Below are 23,971 nucleotides of genomic sequence, written 5' to 3' on the forward strand. Positions count from 1 at the left end.
CAGTAATGGGGTCTATCTTACTAGGTCAGGTTTTTTAGACACATGAGATAAAGGTTGGTACAGAAACGCCAGCTATAAAAAGCAAAATTAGGGCACCTTGGCATCAAGTTGGAGTGAATAGTTTCAGCGATGTAATGGGATACTCTGGCACTCTCTTGCTGCTAGAGAGGGTGTGGAGAAATTCAGGTATGCCTGTGCTGATGTGATTTTCTTCTGTCAGGACCTTGCAAAATGGAAAGATCGTCGAAAAAGCTACACTTCAGATCTGCAGAAGAAAAAAGAAGAGAGGGAAGAAATTGAAAAGCAGGCACTTGAGAAGTCCGAGAGAAGCTCTAAGACCTTTAAGGAAATGCTGCAGGACAGGTAATAAAGCTGCATACATCTCACAATTGTAGTTACCAGTGTTAGAAATCCATATTTTATGTAAGGGTAGTATGATAGGAGTAGATATCAATATTAAACCATAAGCAGATAGGCATGAAACGGTCAGGATTTTGCTCTGCAATGAAAAAGCAAAATAATAAAGCTATAATAAAGCAAAATAATAAAGCTATAATAGTGACTTGGATTAACAAAAGAAATGGGTGCCTAATATAGATGTGCATTATTTCTTGATTTTTACATTGTATCTTCAAGTACAGTATAGGGTGGTGTTGGCTGTCTTCATTCCAGAAAATAAACTTTTTCTCTTTTTAAAATGAATTTAGGAATGGAATGGCCAAAGAAAATCAGCACCCACTCATCTAAATTGTGTAAAATACAAAGTTCCTTTTCATGTTTTAGTGGTGCGATTAAAATCTATTTTAAAGGAAGACAATATAAACATAAATGTAAGGGGTTTATTTTTGGTATTGCACTATGACAGGATAAAGGTCCAATTTAAACTTTCTTGTAGAGCCGTTACTGTGAGAAACCTTGGAATATTTATCGGTTAGGAGGAAGGCAAATATGGTTTAAGGATAATATCAAAAAGGAAATGTGCTGTCAGGTGAAATTAAACAAAGCTCTTTTGTGTCCTAGAAGCAAATGGTAAACACAGTTTCATTCACTTAAAAGAGGTAGTCCCTGCTAAATGGTAGTGATGAGGATGTTTCATGAACTTCTCTATAAATATGAAAGGTGTCTTTAATCTGTAATAACTGTCCATGCAAGTTCTATCAAGCTGTATGAAATCATGTGCTAACTTGATCTTAACTGAAATCAGAGTCTTTTGTGGTCTTTTATTTTTACTAAATTATTTAAAATTGTAAATAGGAAAGAAAAGCTCACAACCCTGTAAAGGAACCCATCTCTTTGGAAGGTTCAAATTAATTGTCAAACAATTGGTTATATTTATAGTGCATTAATTTTGGAAGATTTATAAACTGGTAGGTAAAACTGTGAATAATCCCTTGTAAAAATATCCTCATTTTCTTATTAACATTTCTTTATAAAAATCCCTCTAAAGGACTCGAGAGCCTGTTTAACAAGAGGTGAGCTCATACAATCATTCAGCGTAGAACTAAAAAAATTATATGCATTTATCCTCACATTCTGCTAATATTGCACTAGTTCTCATGTGAAGTCAGTTACGTAGTCTTTTTATTCTCAGTCCAGCTTATGTATTGCTCTGTCTTTCCACCTCTGTGTCAAATGTGTAACTTTGTGGTTATGGTGTGCTTCTCCTGCTAAGGGAATCCCGAAACCAAATGTCCACAGTGACATCGAGGAGGAGGTTGCATTCTAATGATGATGTGTTGAATGAAGAGATGCTTTCTCCTACACTGACTATGTCAGAAGCAAGTTACCAGAGTGAGAGAGTAGAAGAGAAGGAAACCATGTATTCTACAGAAATTCCTAAACAAGATTCTACAACTTTTGTGAAAAGAGAGGACGCTGTAACCACTGACATTCAGCTACCTTCTCAAAGCCCCATGGAAGAACAACTCCCAGACTCTTTGTCTTCTCAGCATTCACCAAGTACACGAATGCAGTCGACTCGAGTTTCAGCCTCTCTCCCCAGAAGTTACCAGAAAACCGATACAGCCAGGTTAACATCTGTGGTCACACCGAGACCTTTTGGCTCTCAGACGAGGGGAATCTCATCACTCCCAAGATCCTACACGGTAAAAAAAAAAAAAAAAAAAAAAAAGTGTCCCCAGTTCATTTAGTCTGTTCCCAAGAGCAAAATGTTGGGGAACTTGCAGAGAAGTTTGAGTTACATCTACTTGGTGTAGAGAATGTGCATCATTTATGTATAGGGCAATTTTGTTGCAGCCAATTTAGATTCAATAGCTATTTAATGCTTCAAATATAACAACTCTGTGGAACTGATTAAACTTTAAATTCAATGAAAGTAAGGCTGATACATTTTAAAGAATGATTAAGCTGCTAAGGCAGAGTATTTTTTAATGTTATACTTTCTCAAATATAGCTTTTATAAAGTATTAGGCTGAACTACATAAAGATGCTAGTAGTTCTTTTTGACCTACAAAACCACACTTTCATGTGGTTTAACCTAAATATTTTCAGGTGCCTTATGTACAGCTTTCTATTTTTCTCTGATTACCTGCTGTATTAGAACTTGATATGCTTGAATGGGGTTATTAAAATATATCTCATGGTTCTACTTATATTGGGATTTTTAAGAATATAGAAAATAGAATCATTTACCCTTAGAATGAAGCAGTGCTTGTATACCTGAAAGTGGGTGTATTAATTTTAAATATGTAAGAGGAAGCAGTACAGTGTTAAGATCATTGTTCAGATTCCTTTGACCTCTGCCAATATAATATCCTCAATCTAAGAAAAAACTTGAAACAGTGCTCAAGGTAAGGAAAACCTGCCTAAACTAGCCAGGAAAGTCCTAATCATTATATTAAGTAAATAGAGATAGATTTGGCAGTATAAAAAATCAAATGTATATGACTCATTACTAACAGTCGAAAGGCAATGTATAGACTCAGAAAAATATTAGTAAAATGAATTCTAGATATAGGGAAATATCACTTGGACTTAACATGCTTCTACAAATTGGTAAGAAAAAAGATAAGCAGTAAAATGATGGCTATAGAAATGAGTAGCCTGTTTAAGGAAGAGGGAGTTCAAATGTTTGATAACATAAAACATACTGAAGCATGTTCAACATCATTAGAGCAAGAATGAGGTGTACAGCTTTTACACATCAGATTGACAAAGTTTTAAAACATTGAAAATGTCTGTTGGCAAGGATGCAGAGAAATAGCCATTCTTATACCTTACATTGGGAGTACACTGCTACAATTTTTTTGAGAAGATAAATATGTATAAAACTTATACATTACATTTATTGTTTTAATATTACATTTGTTATATATAAAATATCCTTTGGTCCAGCAAGTCTACTTTTGGGAATCTCTAAAAATCAGTATTCCAATTATAAAAATATGTGGGTATTTGTTGTAGTGTTTTTGGAAGTTACTGAAAACTTGAGACAACAATGAATAAATTATAGATGTCTGTACTATGGAGCATTCAGCAATTAAAAAGACTAGAGATCTGTTAACCTCTCAGAGTGATGTAAATGAGTAAAGCAAGTTTCTGAAATCTATTTATAATATCGACATTTTGTAAAAAGCAAATCTTCCTCCCACTACATACATGCTTATCTGTTAGCATGAAAGAATGTGCTCCAGGCTTGTAGCCATAGTTGCTATGGGAGGTACGTTACCTTTATAGTTTCAAAGTATTTTATGTATATATTTTTTAAACAAAAATTCTAAGGATACCAAGCTTAAAATGACATTTGCTTTTTAGATGGATGATGCTTGGAGGTATAATGGAGATGTAGAAGATGATAAGAGAACTCAGAACAGCTTTGTCAGCACCTCTGTGCAAAAACCGGACACAAGCCAGCTTGCTTCCAGCAAGTCCAGCGAGACAGAGATAGCAGCGGTGGGAGAAGGTGTGATGGGGCTGCCCTCTCCTACACCCTCCTTCTCATCACTTTCCCAGGACCAAGCTGCCACTTCTAAAGCCACACTGTCTTCATCATCTGGCCCTGATTTAGTGTCTGAGCTTGGAGAAGGGAGAAGCTCACCACAGACGGAGGTCTCAAGATCACAGGTGAATTTGGGAAGGCCGCCTATTCTGAAACTTAAGTATTTAAATCTGGAAACCATGATTTAACTTCTGAGCATTATTATCTGGGCTGATAATGTGGAAAACAATATTCCATTCCATTTTTAGAACATCTTGGAAGAAGTAGGCCTCTTCCACCTTCACGTGTGTAGGTCCAGATAACCCTTGTGATGTATGTGTGTGTGTGTGTGTGTGTGTGTGTGTGTGTGTATGGACACTTTTTGGACACATCTCTTTAGGGCTTGACTTTTTTTCTCTCTACTCTTCAATTCAGCAACTGGTACCTTATACTTCTAGTTGTCAGCAGTCCCTGGTTCAGGTGTAGGGGTCACTTGGGAAGTTACAGATTCAAGTCTAACAGGTAAGTGAGTAATAAAAGCCCCTTCTCAGGGAACTTAACTTAACTGACCGTGAGGGGAAATTGGTACACATGCTAGTTGTTGACCTCTAAGGAGATGGCATTTCTTTTCCTATCATGTTAACCTTCTCATGACTTTTTTGTTTCTTTAAAGGTTTATTTGAGAGAGAGAGAGAGAGAGAGAGAGATTGAGTGCATGAGCAAGCAGGTGGGGAGAGGGGCAGAGGAGCTGGGAGCCCTATACAGGACTCGATACCATGTCCCATGAGATCATGACCTGAACAGAAACCAAAAATCAGATGCTTAACTAGCTGAGCCTCCCAGACTCCCTAACCTTCTTATGACTGTTAATACTGATTTATAAAGTCTACAATTTTGTTCCATTTCTTGTATCTTAATGGGAATATTGAGGCTTAGTTACATTATGATACTTACATTCCTTAACATTTGAGTCTAAACAACGTATACCATCAGATAAGGAATGACGAGGGGGCATTTATAGTGTTTCTTACTTAAAATCACCATAGATGGTTTTTAGGAGAATGCGAGGTAATGAAAGTAGTATGTTTTTTATGTAAGCTGAAAGTCATTTGTTATCTAGAGAACAGAAAGCGTTTCTTAAAAAAATAGAAACTAAAAACACCTTTTTAAAGCAGTTTGATCTCTGTATGAACACCTTAGCATGGAGGAACTTTTGTGGTTCTCTTGCACAATTCTCTGGTAAGGCACCAGAGTATGTGTGCTTCCAAGACACAACATCAAGTAAATAACTTGGCCTAAGTTATATTAGTGAAGTAACTAAGTGCAATAATTTGATATGGCATGTTTACCCCAGAAAATCTTTACAAGTCTAAGTTTTTTGTTTGTTTTTCTGATTATGAAGTACTTTGTGCTTCGGAAAATTTGGGAATGCAGGAAAGTATGTATGATAAAAACTATTGGTAATCCCATCTTTTAGAGATAATCTTTCCTATTTTTGGGTGTGTTTCTTTGTTCCATACAAAGAACATAATATATATATTATATATAATATATAAAATTATATATAATTTTTTAATTATAAAAATATATTTATTCAGACTGCTGAAATAATTAGTTGTAAATTTTTTTGCTTCATTTTTAAAGAACTGGAAATATATAATTAGCATCCTGAGTTTCAGTGGATGAGAACAATAGCCTGTGGTATACTTGAAGAACATAAGGACCAGTGGGTGAATAATAAAAACAGAAGCAAGGTGTCTTTTGAATAGCAAACGCAACAGAGCAGCCTTGTTAATGTATTGTGGGTGGTAGTAACTCTCTCAGGGTGGTAGCTGACTTCCGTGGATTAAGAAAAAGAGGCTAAGTGTGGTGTGCGGCTATGTTCCAGCTTATTGCAGTTCAGGAGAACCTGAATTAACGTGGCGTGGTTTCAGGTTTCATCATTAATGGATTTATGCTTCTTTGTCTCCAAACTTGAAATGGTATCCTACCAAGCAAAAGTAGGCTTTGCTGAGTAGATTGGAATTCTTGAACATATGTCTATAGCATACGGTGACTTGCCCATCTCTAGGTTGCTTGGTGTGTCCACTCCTACACTATGAGGAAGGCAGCTCAGGTCTCACCACCTACTCTTATCACTGAGAATGAGCTTACTGCCTTGGGATGGGCTGTGGATGCATGAGAGAGTAAGTCAAGGCTGTTTTTGTAACACTCTTCGAAACATTTGTCTCAACTCTCTAATTCGAGGTGTTCAGAAACTAGGTAAATAAAAAATAGTGTGTGGGTGAACATCTAGATGTTTTGGCAGCTTTGTAAGAGTTCTTCAGGTCTCCTCTCTCCTTCTTCAGTCACATTTTCGTCGGTTATATCCTTTCACTTCCTCCTGCAGAACCTCCCATGATGTTCTTTTCTGTCCTGGCTTCTACCACTGAAGGGCTAATTCTCAGGCCCTGTCCCCATCAGTGTGAATGCTTTGTGAATTGTCACATGCATCTGTGCATTCTGAGCAAGGCTGGTGTTAGACTGACTTGCATGATGCCAGGCTGCATGTGGTCACTGCTCTGCTCGGGAGCTTCCTGTGGCACTCCGTGGTTGTTCGGTGACGTTCAGAGCCCTCAGGGGAGCACTCTGGCCCCTCAGTGCTGGTCCCAAGCTCCCTTTATGGTGCTGAAACAGCAGTTTATTGAGTGTTTACCGTGTGCCAACCAGGCTTCTTGGGCTGTTTCTTAGTCCTCAGGGCCCCTTGGGTCCCTGTTTTGCTGCTATGGAAATTGAAGCATGGAGTGGCTCTGTTGTTTGTCCAAGGCCATGCAGAGTACTAAGTGCTGGAGTCAGGATTTGTAACCAGGCCCTCTGACTCAAGGTCACCTGTACTGCACTATGTCGTGAAGAAAAGAATTAGAAGTAAGTGACCTCGCCTCACAACACTGCTTGCTTTTTCTTACACACATCGTACACTTTCTTAAGCACATCATAGATACCTGTTCTTATTGTTCCCATGTTAAAAAATACTCATTTTATTCATGTGCATCTTGTGAAGTCATCCTGTTCTCTCAAAGCCCAGGAGGGTCACTTCCTTTGTGAGTCAAGACCTCTTCTTCCTATAGTTGGAAATGAACTTTTCACCCTAGGTGAGAAAATTTCATTTGCTGGATTCTTTCCTGTTAAATATTCATCATTTCTCCTTTGCTGGTATTCTTTTTACCCTCCACAGCCTTTCCACATAGTTGGCACGTATGTATTTACGGACTCGAATTGCATTCAAGGCCTTGATCACCAAACTGAAGTATGAACTTGATCCATCAGATAATTTAGGTCCTTATAGGCTCTTTAATGTGGGAGTGTTAAGATTAAGGCATATTGAACTAAGCACCGTGCTATTATATGGAATTATTTTAAGGAAACAAAGTCTGGGGGCCAAAAACTGGTTAGGAGCCTCTCGCAGAATTGTGGTCACAAGGTGGTTTATGCCATTAAGAAAGGAAGGCTTAATGCAGGAAAAAAATTAATATAACCTCATTCAAAATTTGCTCACAGAGATTTCGTTCCTGTCTCCATTGCCCAGGTGGGGTTTCATTCCTTCTGATTCCCTTTTCTCCCATACTTCTCTGTGATACTGCTTCTTTTTCTGCCTCTTTTTCTGATCCAGGCTACCTGGGCAAACCTGAGGGTGACCTCAGAGCTCTTCATCCATCCTCTTCATCTGCTTTGCAGAAGTGGCTTTGATCATTTCTCCCCTGATTGGTTTCATCTACAGGGTTTTGTTTCCTTTTATGTCTTGTCAGAGCCTCTTATCTCAAACTCCATCCAAATCTACATTTCAGAACTTCTGCCCCAGATTTTTTCATATGGTACTCAGAAGCTAGATGATATAGATCGAAGGAAGGAAGCTTTTTACAGGTTTGCTTTTCAATCACCAAGCCTGTGACCATATCATAGCTGCCTCCCATGCACTGTACTTGTCACCTTCCCTAGACCCTACTGTCTGTGAGGGCAGGAAGCAAGCCTGTTTTGATGGCTGTGAGCACAGTGCCTGGATCTGAAAGTATTCGTTGAATGCTGAGTTCTATTGGCTTTAGAGCTAGGTATGTCAAGTGTTAAGCAGGATTTTCTTTAGTTGACCTGGAAACTGCTTAACCAGCATATGTATCATATGTAACATTGTTTCCGTGTGGAATAGAAAGTAATTAGGGGCAGCAGCCATGTACCTTGGCACCTCTGAAGTGTTTCACTGAATCCTCCCAATAACCTTACAAAGTAGATAGTATTATCCTCACTTTTACAAATGAAATACTTGAGATTCGAGTTACATAACTTGCCCTGAGCTGGTTAAGTGCTTAGACCACAACTGTAATTTCTCTGACCCTAATTTTTTTGGAAATATGACAAACTCCAATTTGAGAACTGCCTTATGTGTAGTTAAGTTCCCAAATGTTGACTTTACTTTGCCATATCTCTAGAATTTTAGAGCCAATGAGGATGGAAATATCTTCTGTTTCATAAAAATAAAATCATTCTTAAGATTGTTTTTGAGGGTAGCTATATAGCTATTGAAATTTATCAGCACTGCATCAGAAATCTAGAATTTCTGAAATGTAGAGTTTGAAATCTACCCGATAGGCAGTAAGGAGCTACCAGCGATTTTAAAACCAGGTGCAATAATAATAATTGGCATGTTCTGTGACTAAAATTCTGGCAGCTGTGTAGAAGATGGAGGGAGGAGGGGGCAAGATAGCCAATTAGGAGGTGGCCACAATAGTTTGGGCCATGGTCTCCCGTCTAAACTAGGATGATAGCCTGAAGAGCAATGAAAGGATGGGATAATTCAGGATAGATTTATGGATTGAGGATTTGAGAGCACTTGGCAAAATGCACGTGTGCAGTGTGTGTGTGTTGTGGGGGGAAACAAGAAGGAAGAGGCCCTAATGTTGCTAACTTGAACATCTGGTCAGATAGTGAAGTAACTGACCAATACTTGAGAAACAAGAGGTGGAGGAGAGTACTTTGGGAGGAAGATCGGGAATTTAATTTGGGGTATATTGGCCTGAGACAGTAACTGAAGACACAGGAGAAAAGGTTATTTGGGAAAGCTTGTAGTAAAAAAGATGAAAGACTGGCTCAGGAACAAGAATGTGAAAATAGAAGGGTAAGCAGAGGAGCATGGTAATGAAGCTGAGAGGTGGCCACACAGATGGAGGAAAAGATGGAGAAGGTGGCATAATGGGTGACAAAGAAGATGGTTTCTGAAAGCAAGAATAGTTGGTCGTGCCTAGTGGGAGGGGGACTGAAGACGGATTTGGTAAGAAAGAGAGAAACTTGGAATGGGTGAAGTGATGGGACAGGAAATACCACCTGCCTCCTGGAATGGAGAAGTGGAGACAGTAGGGATAATGTGCCTTTCGTGAAAGCGAGTGGCTCCAGTGCCACTCACTTATGTTCTTACCCCCACTCACACCCTGAAAAAATGATGCAAAGGAATCATGTGTATAAATATCAAAGTTGATATATTTCCTTTTACTTATGACTGTAGAGCCCAAATCTGTGTTTAGTATTTTATCAACTTCAAAAGGCTTCCCTTACATCATCATGTTTATCTAATTGAAAAAGTTTGGAGAAAACAGCTTTCTGACCTGTTAGTTTGTAAGATTGACCCTGTTTTTCATAATTTCTCATCTTTGGTGATAGGAAACTCATAATTCATCAGATGTCCTAAAATACTCTTGTCATTGCTACTCTGGATAGATGATGTTTTTGTCTAGAAAGCTGATCTTTCAACATATACTTTTGTATAAATCCTATCTAATTTGAGGGAAATTATTTTTAAATGGTGATATGTTGAAAACCATATCTTATTTTTTCTAGCATAGACAACTGGAACTACTTTATCAGTCACCAAGAATCTAGATTTCCCCCCAAATTTATATTTTTTGGTTCTATCCAGTTCAAGCAGCAATTCCCCCATCATCATCTTCTGAAGCATGGATCTTTGGATGGATCCAAAACTACAAGCATGGATCTTATAGAATACTCACATGGCCTGTGTCTTGCAGAGAAAAACAAGGAAGTGGAAATCCTAGCTAAAATCACTGTTGAAGTTTCTGCTTGACTATAATTATAGATATGTTCCCCTGCAAAGAGTCTATGGGCTCATCTAATTCAAGGATTTAGGATTCCAGAGGATGCCTGAGGGATTGCCATAATGGGCCGGCCACGCCATTGAAATTATAGCCTGGAATTGAAATTATAGCTCTTCACTCTAATCCCTCCTATGTACTGGTTTGGGAGGGAGGTGGTCTACATAAGATTTTCATTTGAAAATAGGGTTTTGCAAAACAAAAACCTTGCAAATCAATGTCATTATGAAAGATAAGACCCTGCCAGACTCAGCGACATGCCTGAGATCACCTGGTTTTTGACAGAAATGGATCTGTAATTGTTCCTGGGGTTTTTTTCCCTCCTTTGCCTGTATATATCCTAAGGATCCCCATACCTACAGTCTGCCAGGCTATAGCCATCGTGAGGCTGTCCCCCTTAACTGTTTCAGGGAGGTGGTTACAATATGGTCAAGTAGAGGTTTATTTCCAAGGCAAGAATATCCTTTCGTGAGACCATTCTTCTGGTCTAATAAAATTGTGAGACTCTTTCATCTATAGCATAAGCTCATTCTCTTTTATCCTATATTTTGTAGAAAAGGATAATGTTTACTTGTTGTCTCCCACAAAGTATTCTTTTATGTAGCTTGAGACTATTTATTAAAACTTCATCCTGCCTTTTATTCAAGATAAAAAACATCATTTAGTATCTTGCATATGTAACCCATCATTTATCCTCTGTCCTTATATAACAGTAGATTCTGTGCTTTACTTGGCTTTAAGTTGATTTTTTTTTTTTTTTGGAGGGGGTAAGTGTAACAAAGATGACCACTTATTTTCATTGAGTCATCTCTAATTTATGTGTATGGTAGTTTCAGTTAAGGAGAGGAACTAACCACTAATTTTTTCTATTCATAGCCGAGTTTTATTCTGGAGACTGGTGTTCATCAGGCTGATTATTAATGTGTTTTCACTACCTGCATCAGGGTTCCCGTATTTAAACTTTACAAGCTTTCTGATGAAAAGTTTTCTATATCATTAGCTACAGATTTTTCTTAAAATAATTCCATACTCAATTCTGGAAGAATCAGTGATTATTTTTCGAGAGCAAGGACCATGCCTAATCCAATTTTATTTCCCAAGTACTAAGCCCTGTGTCTTATGCAGAATAGATGCACAGTAAGTGTATGTTGAAGAGATGAATAAGTGAGTATTGTTTTTTTTAAGTGAATATTGTTATATTCTGTGTCTACAAAATATAGTAAGTTCTTGGTTCAATGCCTTCTCTGCCTTCTTTCTATTTTCTATGTAGTATCAGCTTTTTGTAGACTAGTCACTTAGATTTTAAACTTGTTTTAAAGGTGTGGAAAAACTTCGTCATAAAGCTATAACAAATTGCCCAGCTGGCCTTAGGTTCGGTTTTAACTGCCACATTGAACTGGAGAATTTGTAGGTCTTTTTTCTGGGAAATAAAGTGGCTTTAGGAAGAACTTTTCCCTTTTTTTTTTTTTTAATTTTTATTTATTTATGATAGTCACACAGAGAGAGAGGCAGAAGACATAGGCAGAGGGAGAAGCAGGCCCATGCACCAGGAGCCCAACGTGGGATTCAATCCCGGGTCTCCAGGATCACGCCCTGGGCCAAAGGCAGGCGCTAAACCGCTGCGCCACCCAGGGATCCCGAACTTTTCCCTTTTAAACAGCAAGTTTAAGTTCTTAATTATTTTGAATCAAAGACTGAAACCAGTCTGGGCACTTCAAGTTAAAATTCGTGTTTGCTATTTACCCAAAACAAGACCCATAAATTAGGAAAGACAATTGAAATTTTCACAGATGTTGTATATTTTAAAACTTAAAACATTTTTTTTAGAAAATGGCTGCAAGTCTGGGAAACTGATAATTTGTTGCTGTGTAGTGTAGTGATGGAGGGGGAAGTAGAGGCCTGTCTGTTGTTCAGGAGGCTGCTGTTCTTGGGGTTGTTGGCTGATGTGACTTCAAGGAAGTTGTGACTTATTGCTCAGGGTGTCTCAGTAGGGGTCCTCTTGGCATCTGACTTGTGGTTCCACAGAGTTGATATAGCTCTGCATTTTGCAGCTTGTGTGGCAGCTCTAGATCTTCATGTGGCAATGGGGCAACAGTGCCTTGTCAGAATTCAGGTACCCCTTAGGGCATGGTACCCATCCTAGATGAGCTCTAGAGATACCTGTGTCGTGTGTTGATGAACCCCTTCAAATTATTCGGCTAAATATGTTAAATGTCTGAGATACCTTTTTAATAAGTATGGTGGCATTTTACAAATGATTTAAATATTTTTTGCATTTCCAAAAATGCTATTGTATTGAAATGAAATAAATAACATTGTGTAAATTTAAGGTGTACAATATGTTAATTTGACACATTTATGTATATTGTAATATGATTGCCATTGTAGTGATAATTAGCACTTTGATCACCTTATATAATTATCCTTTCTTTTTAGTGGTTGGAATAATTAAGTTATAGTCTTTTAGCAAGTTTGATTTTTTAATACATTGTTGTGTGTATTCACTCTACTGTGCATTCGATCTCTAGGGCTTATTTAATAGCAAGCTTGTACCACTAAACAGCATACACAATACCCCTTCTCATTCCATTCCTGGATAATAAGAAATGGTCTATAAATTAAACCCAATTGTTTGGTGGGCAAATGCCCAAGTGATTTAAGAAAAAAATCTGTTGATGTGAAGGTTTTCCTTATTTTAGCAGAAAAATAATAAACTCATTGATATGTATGTGAGTGAAGGGTTTAACAACCCTTCTGGTTTATCATGAAATAATTCAAGTGTACCTTGCATATAGCCTCCCTTCTTTCATGGATAGACTTTCCTCCATGCGGGTGCCAGGGACACCTGATCCCACCGTTTCGTGTTTGTTTTCAGGATCAGTTCAGTGATATGAGAATCAGCATAAACCAGACGCCTGGGAGCGGTCTTGACTTTGGGTTTACGGTAAAATGGGCATTTTCTGGGATCTTCGTTGCATCAGTTGAAGCAGGTAAATCATAGATTTAACTCTACTCAACTTTCTTCTCCTTGTTATCCTGTGCTGTTCAAAAAACCTCCAGAAATTAGTTTATTTGATAAAGGGGGAGGGAGAAGACACATGTGAAAAATGCAGTAGTAAATTGAGGAGATGCATCCTCTTCCCTGAGCCTAATACTGTTTCTTCTTGCCTAATTAATTAATTTTAGTTTTGTAGAATCTTAATCTTGTGACCTTTACAGAATTCATTGGTCAAAATTTTAGGTTTAACATTTGGAAATGCTTCCAAATAACGCTTAACTGAAATTTCTGAAAGAACTGTCCATGATTGGCAGTGTTTGTGGTGGATATACAAATGCTATATAATAAACTGGTGTTTTCTGAGCATCCGAATATATCTGCTGCCCATGGAGATCTCAGGATGCTTTGGGACTTTTACAAAAGGAGTGCCCCTCTCCGATCCAGGATTTTAGCAACTCGGTCCCCAGGACCTCTGAGCAAAGTATTACCACAGAGCCTAAAATTAAAATGAAAGCTACTGTAGTTAAGAGGAGTTCCTCATTTACACATTTTAGCTATTAAAATTGCATGCTAACTCTGGTTATTTTTTTGAAATTTCAAAAGAACTGTTTAATTAGATAATGGTAAGTGGTAATTGTCAGTGGTTTTAAGTGGCCTGGCTTTTTTTTTTTTTTTTTTTTTTGTCCATTCCAAAGTGCATTTGGATTTGGAAGCTCAATTAAAGTACAATATATTTCATATTTTTAAATTTAAAAATAGTTTAAAATCTTCTTTGTTCTTAGGAAGGTAAAAAAGAAATTTTATTGAACAAATGAGCTGATTCCTCCTTTACATGTTAATGAAGATATGTACTATAGGATAAAAAATGCTTTTGGTGCTTTGTCTGTTGTGGATACTCAAGTATTTGAGAACTTAAATTCATGACTTTGCCCTTCCTGAAAAATATAAGAATGGTTAGTTGAGATTAAGAAGTCATTTTTTTCTCTCAATAAGCAATGACTAGTAGAATGTGGATTTTTTTGTTTGGGATTTTTTGTTATTTTTAAATTTATTTTGCTTTATATAGGTAGTCCAGCAGAATTTTCTCAGCTGCAGGTAGATGATGAAATTATTGCTATTAACAACACTAAGTTTTCATATAAGGACACAAAAGAGTGGGAGGCAACCATGGCTAATGCTAAAGAAACTGGAAACCTAGTAATGGATATCAGGCGCTATGGAAAGTCTGGTGAGTTTGTTTTACCACTGTCTGCCTTTCTAAATTGGGAACTGGTCTTTGGCAAATGGTTATAACAGCTTGCTTCAATAACTATTTTCTCATTTAAAAAAACATTTTTGGCTCCGAGATGTTTTGTGGTTATGCTGAGACAAAAATCTTGAACAATACTTCCTTGACTATTCTGTCTGAAAACTTTTCACTAGCAAATTTACTGATTCTACATGATTGATTGATTGACATACTATATTGACTTTGAATGCAGATATTAACTGAAAGCTCTTGCAATTGCATCAGCATTTGGGAGTCATAAAATAATTTTGAGTATTGAGAATTACACTATGATTTTACTTTCTCTACAGCCCTGTAACTAACTGGTTTAAAGGAGAACATGGCAGGTCATATTCTTGTTGTCATACTCAAGGAACTTTCAGTATAATTCCATTACTGTGGTTCTTAGTTGTTGAAGTTAGATGGGGAAGGGCATTAATCCTCCCCCTACCTGCCAAATTATGATATCAAAATAACATATGCAGTTCTGGTTTACAGAAAGAGTCAGTGAATTTGCTAGCATTTTCATTATTAACATCATCTAACTCTTGTTTTTGGAAGGTGATCTGTTGGTCAAAACACTGCACTCTTCACTTCTTTCACATACTACCTGATTTGTTTGTATGTCTTCTACATTTTGAACGTATGTCTTATACATTTTGTGTATGTGCATTCAGTAACTTTGTTCTTTCCACTTCAACATTTACGTGTACTCATTTCTTGATCATCATGTGCCAATCAGACTGGGGCAAAGACCAACCTTCCCTGCCATTTATACGTCATAAAACCCTCAATCTCACCAGTATGGCTACCAAAATTATAGGTTCACCTGAAACAAAGTGGATTGATACAACTTCTGGAATTTACAATTCTGATAAATCTTCAAGTCTGTCAATAACGACTGATTTCTCAGAAAGCCTCCAGCATTCTGTAAGTATTTTGAGAAGTGTGAGAATATTTGTTTAGAGCAAAATATAGGCAACGTGTGTAGGAGGGAGAGAATTTGAGCAATTTTGATACTACTTTAAAAACATTTGGTTGAATAAGGTAATTTATAGTAATGAGAATAAAATGTATTTTTGACATTCCTAAAGCAGTACTCATTTATAGAATAATAGTTATATAATGGTAAAATCAAAAGATCACATAGTGGTATTCTATAGGTATTTCATACCAGTCTTCATCATTATACCCATTTCTCAGATCTTTGTGGATCTGAAGTAGTAATAATGTAAAATTATGCACTGTAACCTTTCTATGGTTTCTTTAGTCTTGATGGGTAAATTGCACACAATTACTATACTTATTTTAAAAACTCATGAAGCATTTTTAGTTCTGTTGTAGATGAATTGTATAGATGAATTTGGGTAGACGTGTGGTTAAGAGATACTCAATTACATTAATTGATTAAAAATAATTACAATGTAGAAGTTTCTCTAAGTATTAAATTAATTTTAATATTTCAAATGTTTATATTGACTCCCTAGATAGAATTGCTGTTATCCTAAGATAGTCTTTTAATAAGAAAATCTTACTACATTATGTAAGAAAAATTTAAATGCTGAAGAATCCTATATGCTTGTGTGGCTTGTAAGTTAAGTCAACTAAGTATTTGGCAAAACATGTTTCTTGGAACGTTAATGACTGAACTTAAAATGATCCATGCTTATAGATAGATGATCATTAATCCTTTACAAATATTAAAAAATAATCAAAAATTTTTCTATTTATGTAAAAACCTATAAGGAATACATTGATATCCTATAAACTCATCTTGATAATATATTTTCAGTAATGGGAAATGCATTATTTAAACCCAAAGTCCAATTGGAGGGAATGTTGTTAACTGGCATTTTATCCTTTCCAGAATACTGAATCTAAGGAAATTAATGGGATCCGTGATGAAAGTAATACTTTTGAATCGAAAGGTAAACATCATCATTATAATTATGTTTGTAATGTAAAATTCACAGCATTCAAGTTCTGCTATTATAAAAATTAATATCAATGAGTCAAAGAAAAACTGATCCCACTGCAAGTTGAAACTCAAAGGTTAGCACTCAGATCCAATTGCAGCCAGGTGGAAGGGCATTCAGTTCCAGGGTATGAATAGTTCAGGAACTGCAAACAAAGCTTTGGCAACATGTCCAGGAGCTGTGAGTGCCTGTGTGTCTAAGTCAAATAAAAAAGACTGGTTTTCCTGAGGCCATTAGCCTTCTTGCTCTGGTATGTTGGCAAAGAGAATCTTAGTTAAATCTGAAACGATGAATGAGGTTTCCCTTTCCCCTTTATTGTGAAAGGGACAAGTTTGCAGACAGCTAACCTTAATAGAGAAATGGCAATAATAGTTGTTGGCAAAAGGACCCATTTGTAATGAAAAAGCAGGGGTAATATAGGGGGAGGCCTTATAGTATGGGGTTATCACTCTCTCCCTCCTCCTGTATGCCCATAAAATAATTGTTGCCACATGCTACGTGCTTCTCCTTAGGCATATAAAATAAATAAGAAAGATCTGGTCCACAAGGCAGAGAAAGAGACCAAAGGAGACAAAACTCCTTCTACCATGAAACTAGACTCCCATCGGGCTGGGTTTTCATAGCAGTTTGATAGCTTTGCTTCTGCATTTACCTAATAACATCAGCCAAGCCAAATTGATGATTTATTTTGGCATTTAATTTCTGATAGTTATAACTGACTACATTTGAATTGATATTGCATTCTTTATCAACGCAGTTTTTTAAAACAAACCTGACTTATTTTTGATTCACAATGTTAAATCCAAGACATCCTGGTTCTGTTCTGCCAGTGACTCAGGCAAAGCAAACCTTATGATAAGACACCTAACTCATCATTAGTGATACGACTATTGCAGGCCTGTCATTTGAGGGTTTTCTTTAGACAAGTAAGCACCAACTAGTATCAAGCAATAGCTGCATTTACATTTTATGAATAAACTGAAGTGTAATAATCATGTGCCATAACCTTGTGACTGTAGAGGCCAGAAGAATTTCCTTCCATTTCCTTCCTTCCTTCCTTCCTTCCTTCCTTCCTTCCTTCCTTCCTTCCTTCCTTCCTTCCTTCCTTCCTATCTATCTAACTGAACTCTATTTGCTTAAAGTTAGTGGCTGTAAGATGTTAAAACTAAGGCAAAATACTTTAGAGATAGAAGAATATTTTAATTTGGGCATTTGCTTTTATTTTTCTCTGGGTGTTAATTTATTTTCTTCCTCATTATTTTTCAGTTCATTTTTTACTTAGCACTGCAAAAACTTTTAGTTATAAACAATTCTCCTTGGACTTCTAGATTTTGGATTGATTAACCTAAGCAAAACATTTTAGTTTCCATTTCCCTAAAGCTGTGTGATCTAGCACAGAAGTATTCTGGCTTCTATGAAACTATGATGCTATCTGCTAGAATTTATTAATAAAATAATTAGTTTCATTACTAATTTGGATGTAGTATAGACTACTAAAAATATATGTCTTTGTACATTGGAATAATCCATATCTTCCATGGCTGTCAGTTTTGTCCTTTTACAACTAATGCTACAGACTAGAAAGGTGTGTCAAATACTATTTAGTTTTCCAGTGGTGAGAGATTAAAATGAATGACATGGTATTGATATATTTTTTTTTTGTATTTTTCAACTAGCCTCTGAACCTATTTCTTTGAAAAACTTAAAAAGGCGATCACAATTTTTTGAACAAGGTAAACTACCAAGATAACAATTCATTCACTTTCATGGAATTGTTGGCATTCTTCACTCTGTCCTAGTAGTCTTTGGTGCTGGGCACTAAGCCTTTTCAGTTTGGCTATCATTATGACCAAGCAACATAACCATTTCCATTCTTTTCCTAGGGTCATCAGGCTTTTCTTACAGTTCATGGGTCTACCTCTGTGGTAATGGGTCTTTGTGTGTCTTTTGTATACCTCTGAATTTTTTTTTCTAAAAAAAAAATTGAGATGCTGTTAAACACACACTTCTTTCCACTGGGTAACAGTAAGAAGCGAGGGACTTCACTTATGCCTTACTGCTTCCTACAGATCGCATAATATTGGATTACACCAACATATAATTGTCAAACTTTTAAAAACTCTAACTTTGGTTATGGGAAAATGCTCTTAATAAAGAGCAGAGTTGTTTATTGCTGTTGGAACGAGGGCTTTGGAGTGTTAATAGGACTGCCCTGTTGACGCTGAAATAAATTAAATGTAAATTTCAATTGCACTTCTGAACACGTGCATTTGGAGATGCCCTGTGTTGGTGTAGTTGGGCTGTGCTGTCTTATGTGCTGTGCATGTGGCATCTCTTCCCTCCTTCACATCTGTCTAATGTCCTGTCTCATGAATGCAGTCCGAGCTGTGCTGTGCTATCAAGAACTTAAAAGTAATATCCAACATTTGAGATGCAATGGCACAGAGATGCCTGTGCTGTTGGTGTCTAAATGTTATTGTTTCTTACTTTTAAGATTACCAAAAACCTTTACACATTTGCTTTATGTTTACTGGACTCATAGATTTTTTTTTTTTTTTTTTTTAAGAAATCTACTAGTCTTTCTTTGGTGAATTAAGGTTTCTTTTTGACCATGAATAGACTCACCAGCTATGCATGTGCAAAGTCTATTTGTGTCAGTATCCTTAGTGCTTTTGATATTTTTGTTGAATTCCTGTTTTTCTATGGTAATTTAATTAAAACAGTATGATACTCCTAGCTTAAACTGGCTAAAATAAGACAACTGCTTTCTTTCTCTGTTCTAATTTTCACTCACTTTTCTTCAACAGGCTATTTTAGGGAAGAATATTTTCCTAAGTCTCAGAGCAGTTTTCTTTAAAAAAGAATGTGTAAGTGAATAGTTTATTTGACAGCTGAGGTTTAAGGAAAATTAAAAAGTGCTGTATGATAGTACATTTCATGGAATTTGCTTTCTAATTATTCTCATTCTACATATAGACACATATGCATGTAGCTCCCCCACCAAGAATAAAAAGAATAGTATTAAGCCCTTAAGTTTACACATGAAGTATGAATATTTGTGCTTCCCTCTTCAAGGAGAGGGAAGGGAAGGAATTCTTGAACATGTTTTTGTGGTGTCGTATTTATGAAAAGTCACTCCTCAGCAAGGGGATCTGGAAAATGTGATATGGAGCTGTCACATTATAATTGAATAGTGACAAGTAGAAATTTGGATTTGTTAGATGTTATAACATTTGAAATCTTATTTTCCCCCTCTGGGGCTCAGTTGTGACATACCAGCTGGTCTGTTCATGGAAGAACCCTGCAACCTCTTCAGAATATACCATTGGTCCAGCTCTAGTGCCAAGGGCTAGGGTGGAACTTCGGCATCCATAGTTTCTCTCTCTCTCTCTCTCTCTCTGTTTAAATGATTTTGACTTTGGAAGATGAGTAATAAACAGCTGGAATTGAAGAGAGAAACTGAGATATATATTGCTGTGGTTTAAAACAAAATATTAAGAAAAACCAAAATATTGATATCATTTAGTATACTGGCATAGAAACAGCTAAAGTGACTTTCTGAAAAGAATGATCTCCTAGAAATGAAAAGACTTACATGTTTTTTTCTTCCTTTTCCACATGCTACAACACAGGAAGCTCGGATTCTGTGGTTCCTGATGTAAGTCACATTCATTTGTTTCTGGAATAAATAAGGTGGGACCTTGGTGGGACTGAATTAGCACATACTAGCAGCACTTATTTTCGGTTGCATGAGAATTTATCAAGGGGGAGTCTTTCCAAGTTGAAAAGACCCCTTGAGAAACAAAAAGCGAAATCTCTGGTGCTGCTTAGGCCAAGGATGGGATGAATAACTCGTGTCAGCGAAAGTGCTTCAGTAGATGACTTAATGAAGTGATATGTCCTTCCTTTGTTTGTGCATCTTCCCTTCTCACTGGTTAGCTTCCCGTTCCGACGCTCAGTACCCCAAGCCGCTGGGCGTGGGATCAAGAGGAGGAGCGCAGGCGGCAGGAGAGATGGCAGAGGGAGCAGGACCGCCTGCTGCAGGTAGAGCCAGACAATTTGGGACCCACAGGAACGAGGCTGGCTTTCCCCGGGCAGCGTCAACTGGTGCTGAGAAGCAAATTAAGAAAAAGAAAAATAAAAGCTAATAACTCATAATTAACAAATCTTTTGAGAGGCAGTACATTTTTGTATTCATGACATTCCTATTTTGAAGCTTTCCGAGTCTTCCTTTTAAAATAATCATTTACCTGTGTATTTTTTAGAATGCAGCACTATAGTTTTTGTGGATTTTCTTATGTGTGACAGGTATATGGATTGTAAGGGCTTACACCCCCTGAGCTGTGTGCTCAGTCCATTGCAGAGAAACTCAGTCCCTCTTGCAGTTTGCAAGGGGCGTTAATCAATTACACCTGTGGTAAAGGGGGGCTATCTATTTAATTCTGAGTATCTATGCAATTTAATTTGATAAAAGCTCTTTTGTACTTTAGGGATGAAAGTCTGATTGGTTAAAATAGTATCACCAAATTTAAAGGTTGAAGTGAAGGGTAGAGCTAGCAAAAATACTGGTGAAAAAGATTCTATTTAATATCATTACTCTGTGAATTACCTAATTAACTAATGTTTTCTCTTCTTATAGGAGAAATATCAACGTGAGCAGGAGAAACTCAGGGAAGAGTGGCAGAGGGCTCAGCAGGAAGCTGAAAGAGAGAACTACAAGTACTTGAACGAGGTAGTCTAGGAACATGCTGTGTTCTATTCTGTCTTGGTGAAATTAGCCGAAAAACAGAAGATATGATATCTCACCTGGCTTTTGCCGCATATTCACTTATATAAGCTTTTTGAAAAATACAGTGAGCTCTGATTTGTCGGAATTTTGCTCTGATGTTTCAACCTTTTTCTTAGTTCCTCCGCTGTATCATTAAATGGTTCTATTCATGGACCCTAACTGCCTCTTTCTCTTTTTGGTTATATTTCTGTCACCCACGTGTGGCTCTGCAGGCGGTAAAATGTTTGACATCATTTCAAGTGGAATTCCAGGCTGGCCACATTCAGTCTCTAAAGCTGGATATGAATAAATGAAATTACAGAAATGCACAGATTCGGATGGTTTCTTTCTCTCCCTGGTCACGTAGGAACGGATGGTCCTGAGCTCACACAGCCTTTCCCGGCCCACTCGGGAGCCCGCAGTTGCCACCTGGGAAACCGCCTGGGGCGAGGGTTCCAAGTCATCAGACCGGGAAGGCACCCGAGCAGGAGAAGAGGAGAGGAGACCACAGCAGAAGGAGGATGAGGAGGAGGACCAAAGAAAGAGGCTGCAGGAGCAGCTCGCCCTGGAGAGAGAGAGGAAACTGAAGGAGCAACAGGATCAAGAAGAGCAGGAGCGGCGTCGGCGTCAAGAGGAGGCCCAGGAGCAGAAGCCCCAGGCAGAAAGAGAGAGGGAAACCACAGTCAAAATATACCAGTACAGAAGGTCTGTCCTCCAGCCAAAGGGCACTGGGATGTTGCTATGTGGGCTTCACTTAGCTCGACCCACTCCCCCCCATCAGAGACTCCTAGTTGGTCCCTGCCATCCATTTTGGACACAAGCAGCCCAAGGGGAACCCTTTACATTGGATACCTGATCCTGTCGCCTTACGTGCCTGCTCACAGCAGTTCACATGGCTTCCTGTCACATTAGAATACCACCCAGGTCCTCGTCGTGACCTAGGAGGCTCACATGAGCTGGATCTTGACCCCGTGGTCTATTTGGCTTCCTACTGCTCTTCCCCTCCCTCTGTCAGTTCCCACCACACTGGCCTCTTTCTTCCTTGAAAATGTCTGATGCATTCTGTCCCTGAACTTCAGCATTTTTTGGTCCCTGTGCTTGGAAAGATCTTCCTTCACCTCTATGTTGGTCTTACTCATTTTCTTTTAAGTTTCTGCTCAAAGGTCCCCTTTCCAGACTTTCCAGAAGACTTCATCTAAAGTATGTGCCTTTTCCCCATATGCTGTATCATGTTTAATGTTATGTATTTGTCTGTGGCCTTACTGCCCGACATTTCATACTCTTTTTGTTTTGTTTGCTTCTATAGCCCAGCCCTAGAATGGTAGCAGGCACTCAGTATTACATTTGTGGGATGAATGAATTGCTAATGTCTATTGATATTAGGAGGTCTGCTTTCTGCAGTCATTGATTAAAATGTTTCTGTGTGTTTAGTTTTCAGCCCAGAGACCATCTGATCAAGAGGCTATGATAACATTGTTTTGATAGCAATTTCTCAAACTGAGGAAGAGCATCAAAGTCTAATATGTTAACCACAAACTCTTCTTTCTATCTTTTAGGCCTATTGATTCCTATGATATACCAAAGAGAGAAGAACAATCTTCAGGGTTGCTTCCTAGTGACAGGTATATAGGGCATTTTGTTGTAATTTGGTTGAAATAATTGACTTTAGATGAATATCTGAGGGCTTTTTTAGGTGTTTTGTAAGAACTACTTTAGCTCTTGATCTTTTGTGAGATATAAAGAGATCTTGCTGGTTGATCCTTGTATGGACTAGCTTTTGCCATGTAATCAGTGACCCTTAAACTTAGTGATTTGACATGACTTTGTGTAAGTATTTTGGGCTGATCCTTTTAGTCCTTTTAGTTGATCGGGCTCTTCATACATCTACTAGTTTACTAGGCAGCTCTGCCTTAGGGAGTTGGCTGTCAGCTGGGACAGTGAGAACAACTAGGCCATGTGTCTTTCAAGATCTAGCAAGCCAGTACAGTCTTATGTACATGGTGACAGAGCAGAGAAGACAGAATTAAAGAGAGGAAGCGTGCAAGGCACCTTGCAGTCTGCATTCTGACTGAATTGGCACGCCAATGCTTCTGTCACATTCTACTACCTAAAGTGAAGTCACAGGCCGGCCCAAGTTCACAGAACAGAGAAAAGCTCTACCTCTTCATGGGAGATGCCACAACGCAAGGGGAATAGACATAGGGTAGAATTGTGTTTATTTTGTGCAACCACCTTAATTTTTATTTTAAAGAGGTTATAAGTAATGGCATAAGCTTACCCAAAATGAAGTAACGTGTGGACATCTGAAATGAGAATTGTGGCCTTCTCTTAGTTTAATTAGAACTACTGGTCAATTCCAGGAAATGTTAGATACATCTTAAAATTTGCTGAGACATAAATTTAATGTTTTAAAGTCATTTTTAAAATGCTTTACAGTTTTGAATCCCTAAGGACTTCTGAAGAGACTCTATCTGTAAACATCCAGTGTATGCCCAATTGGTGTTTCCAGAGCTGACATTTCTTCTTTAGGAAGTTTACCTTAGAGATATGGAAAGACTCATCTCTATAGGCAATCAGGAAGACTGAGTAGGACTCTAAGTAGATAGGGAGTATTGGGCTGACCTTAAGGTAGAAAAAGTTTTAGTGATGGATGTTCTTATTTTATAATGAAGGTTTCTGGGTAACCGTGAATCATTAAAATGTGTATCTCTCTTTTAAAAATATGCCTTTAATTTATTTATGTATTTAAATGATCTTTATTTATGTAGCTTATAACCTGGAGAAAATAATTATATTGCAGAGAGGAAAACTCAACAAATCCTGGAAAACATAGAACACTGCTAGGCAGTTGTGGTACAGCCTGCTTTAGAGGCATTAAGGGGTGTGGCTGG

The 23,971-nt window shown here is 37.6% G+C and overlaps 1 protein-coding gene across 34 annotated transcripts in view; it reads left to right on the forward strand.

Annotated features, from left to right (window-relative positions):
- The window catches only part of LMO7 (LIM domain 7), a 197,600-nt gene that overhangs the window by 161,227 nt on the left and 12,402 nt on the right, over window positions 1-23,971 (forward strand). For 21 of the 34 annotated variants that reach the window (XM_035704488.2, XM_049099283.1, XM_049099290.1 and 18 more), the window contains 14 exons: window positions 221-363; window positions 1,673-2,105; window positions 3,775-4,083; window positions 12,947-13,061; window positions 14,136-14,297; window positions 15,079-15,266; window positions 16,204-16,264; window positions 17,989-18,045; window positions 18,196-18,237; window positions 19,945-19,970; window positions 20,252-20,356; window positions 20,952-21,044; window positions 21,448-21,785; window positions 22,637-22,702. In XM_035704488.2, the coding sequence (XP_035560381.2) occupies window positions 221-363; window positions 1,673-2,105; window positions 3,775-4,083; window positions 12,947-13,061; window positions 14,136-14,297; window positions 15,079-15,266; window positions 16,204-16,264; window positions 17,989-18,045; window positions 18,196-18,237; window positions 19,945-19,970; window positions 20,252-20,356; window positions 20,952-21,044; window positions 21,448-21,785; window positions 22,637-22,702 (2,138 nt within the window). The remainder of the gene's footprint in view (window positions 1-220; window positions 364-1,672; window positions 2,106-3,774; window positions 4,084-12,946; window positions 13,062-14,135; window positions 14,298-15,078; window positions 15,267-16,203; window positions 16,265-17,988; window positions 18,046-18,195; window positions 18,238-19,944; window positions 19,971-20,251; window positions 20,357-20,951; window positions 21,045-21,447; window positions 21,786-22,636; window positions 22,703-23,971) is intronic. The other 13 variants (XM_049099288.1, XM_049099295.1, XM_049099297.1 and 10 more) reach the window with 5 other exon arrangements.

This window comes from Canis lupus, chromosome 22 (genome assembly GCF_003254725.2).
Source record: "Canis lupus dingo isolate Sandy chromosome 22, ASM325472v2, whole genome shotgun sequence".
NCBI classification, from domain to species: Eukaryota; Metazoa; Chordata; class Mammalia; order Carnivora; family Canidae; genus Canis; species Canis lupus.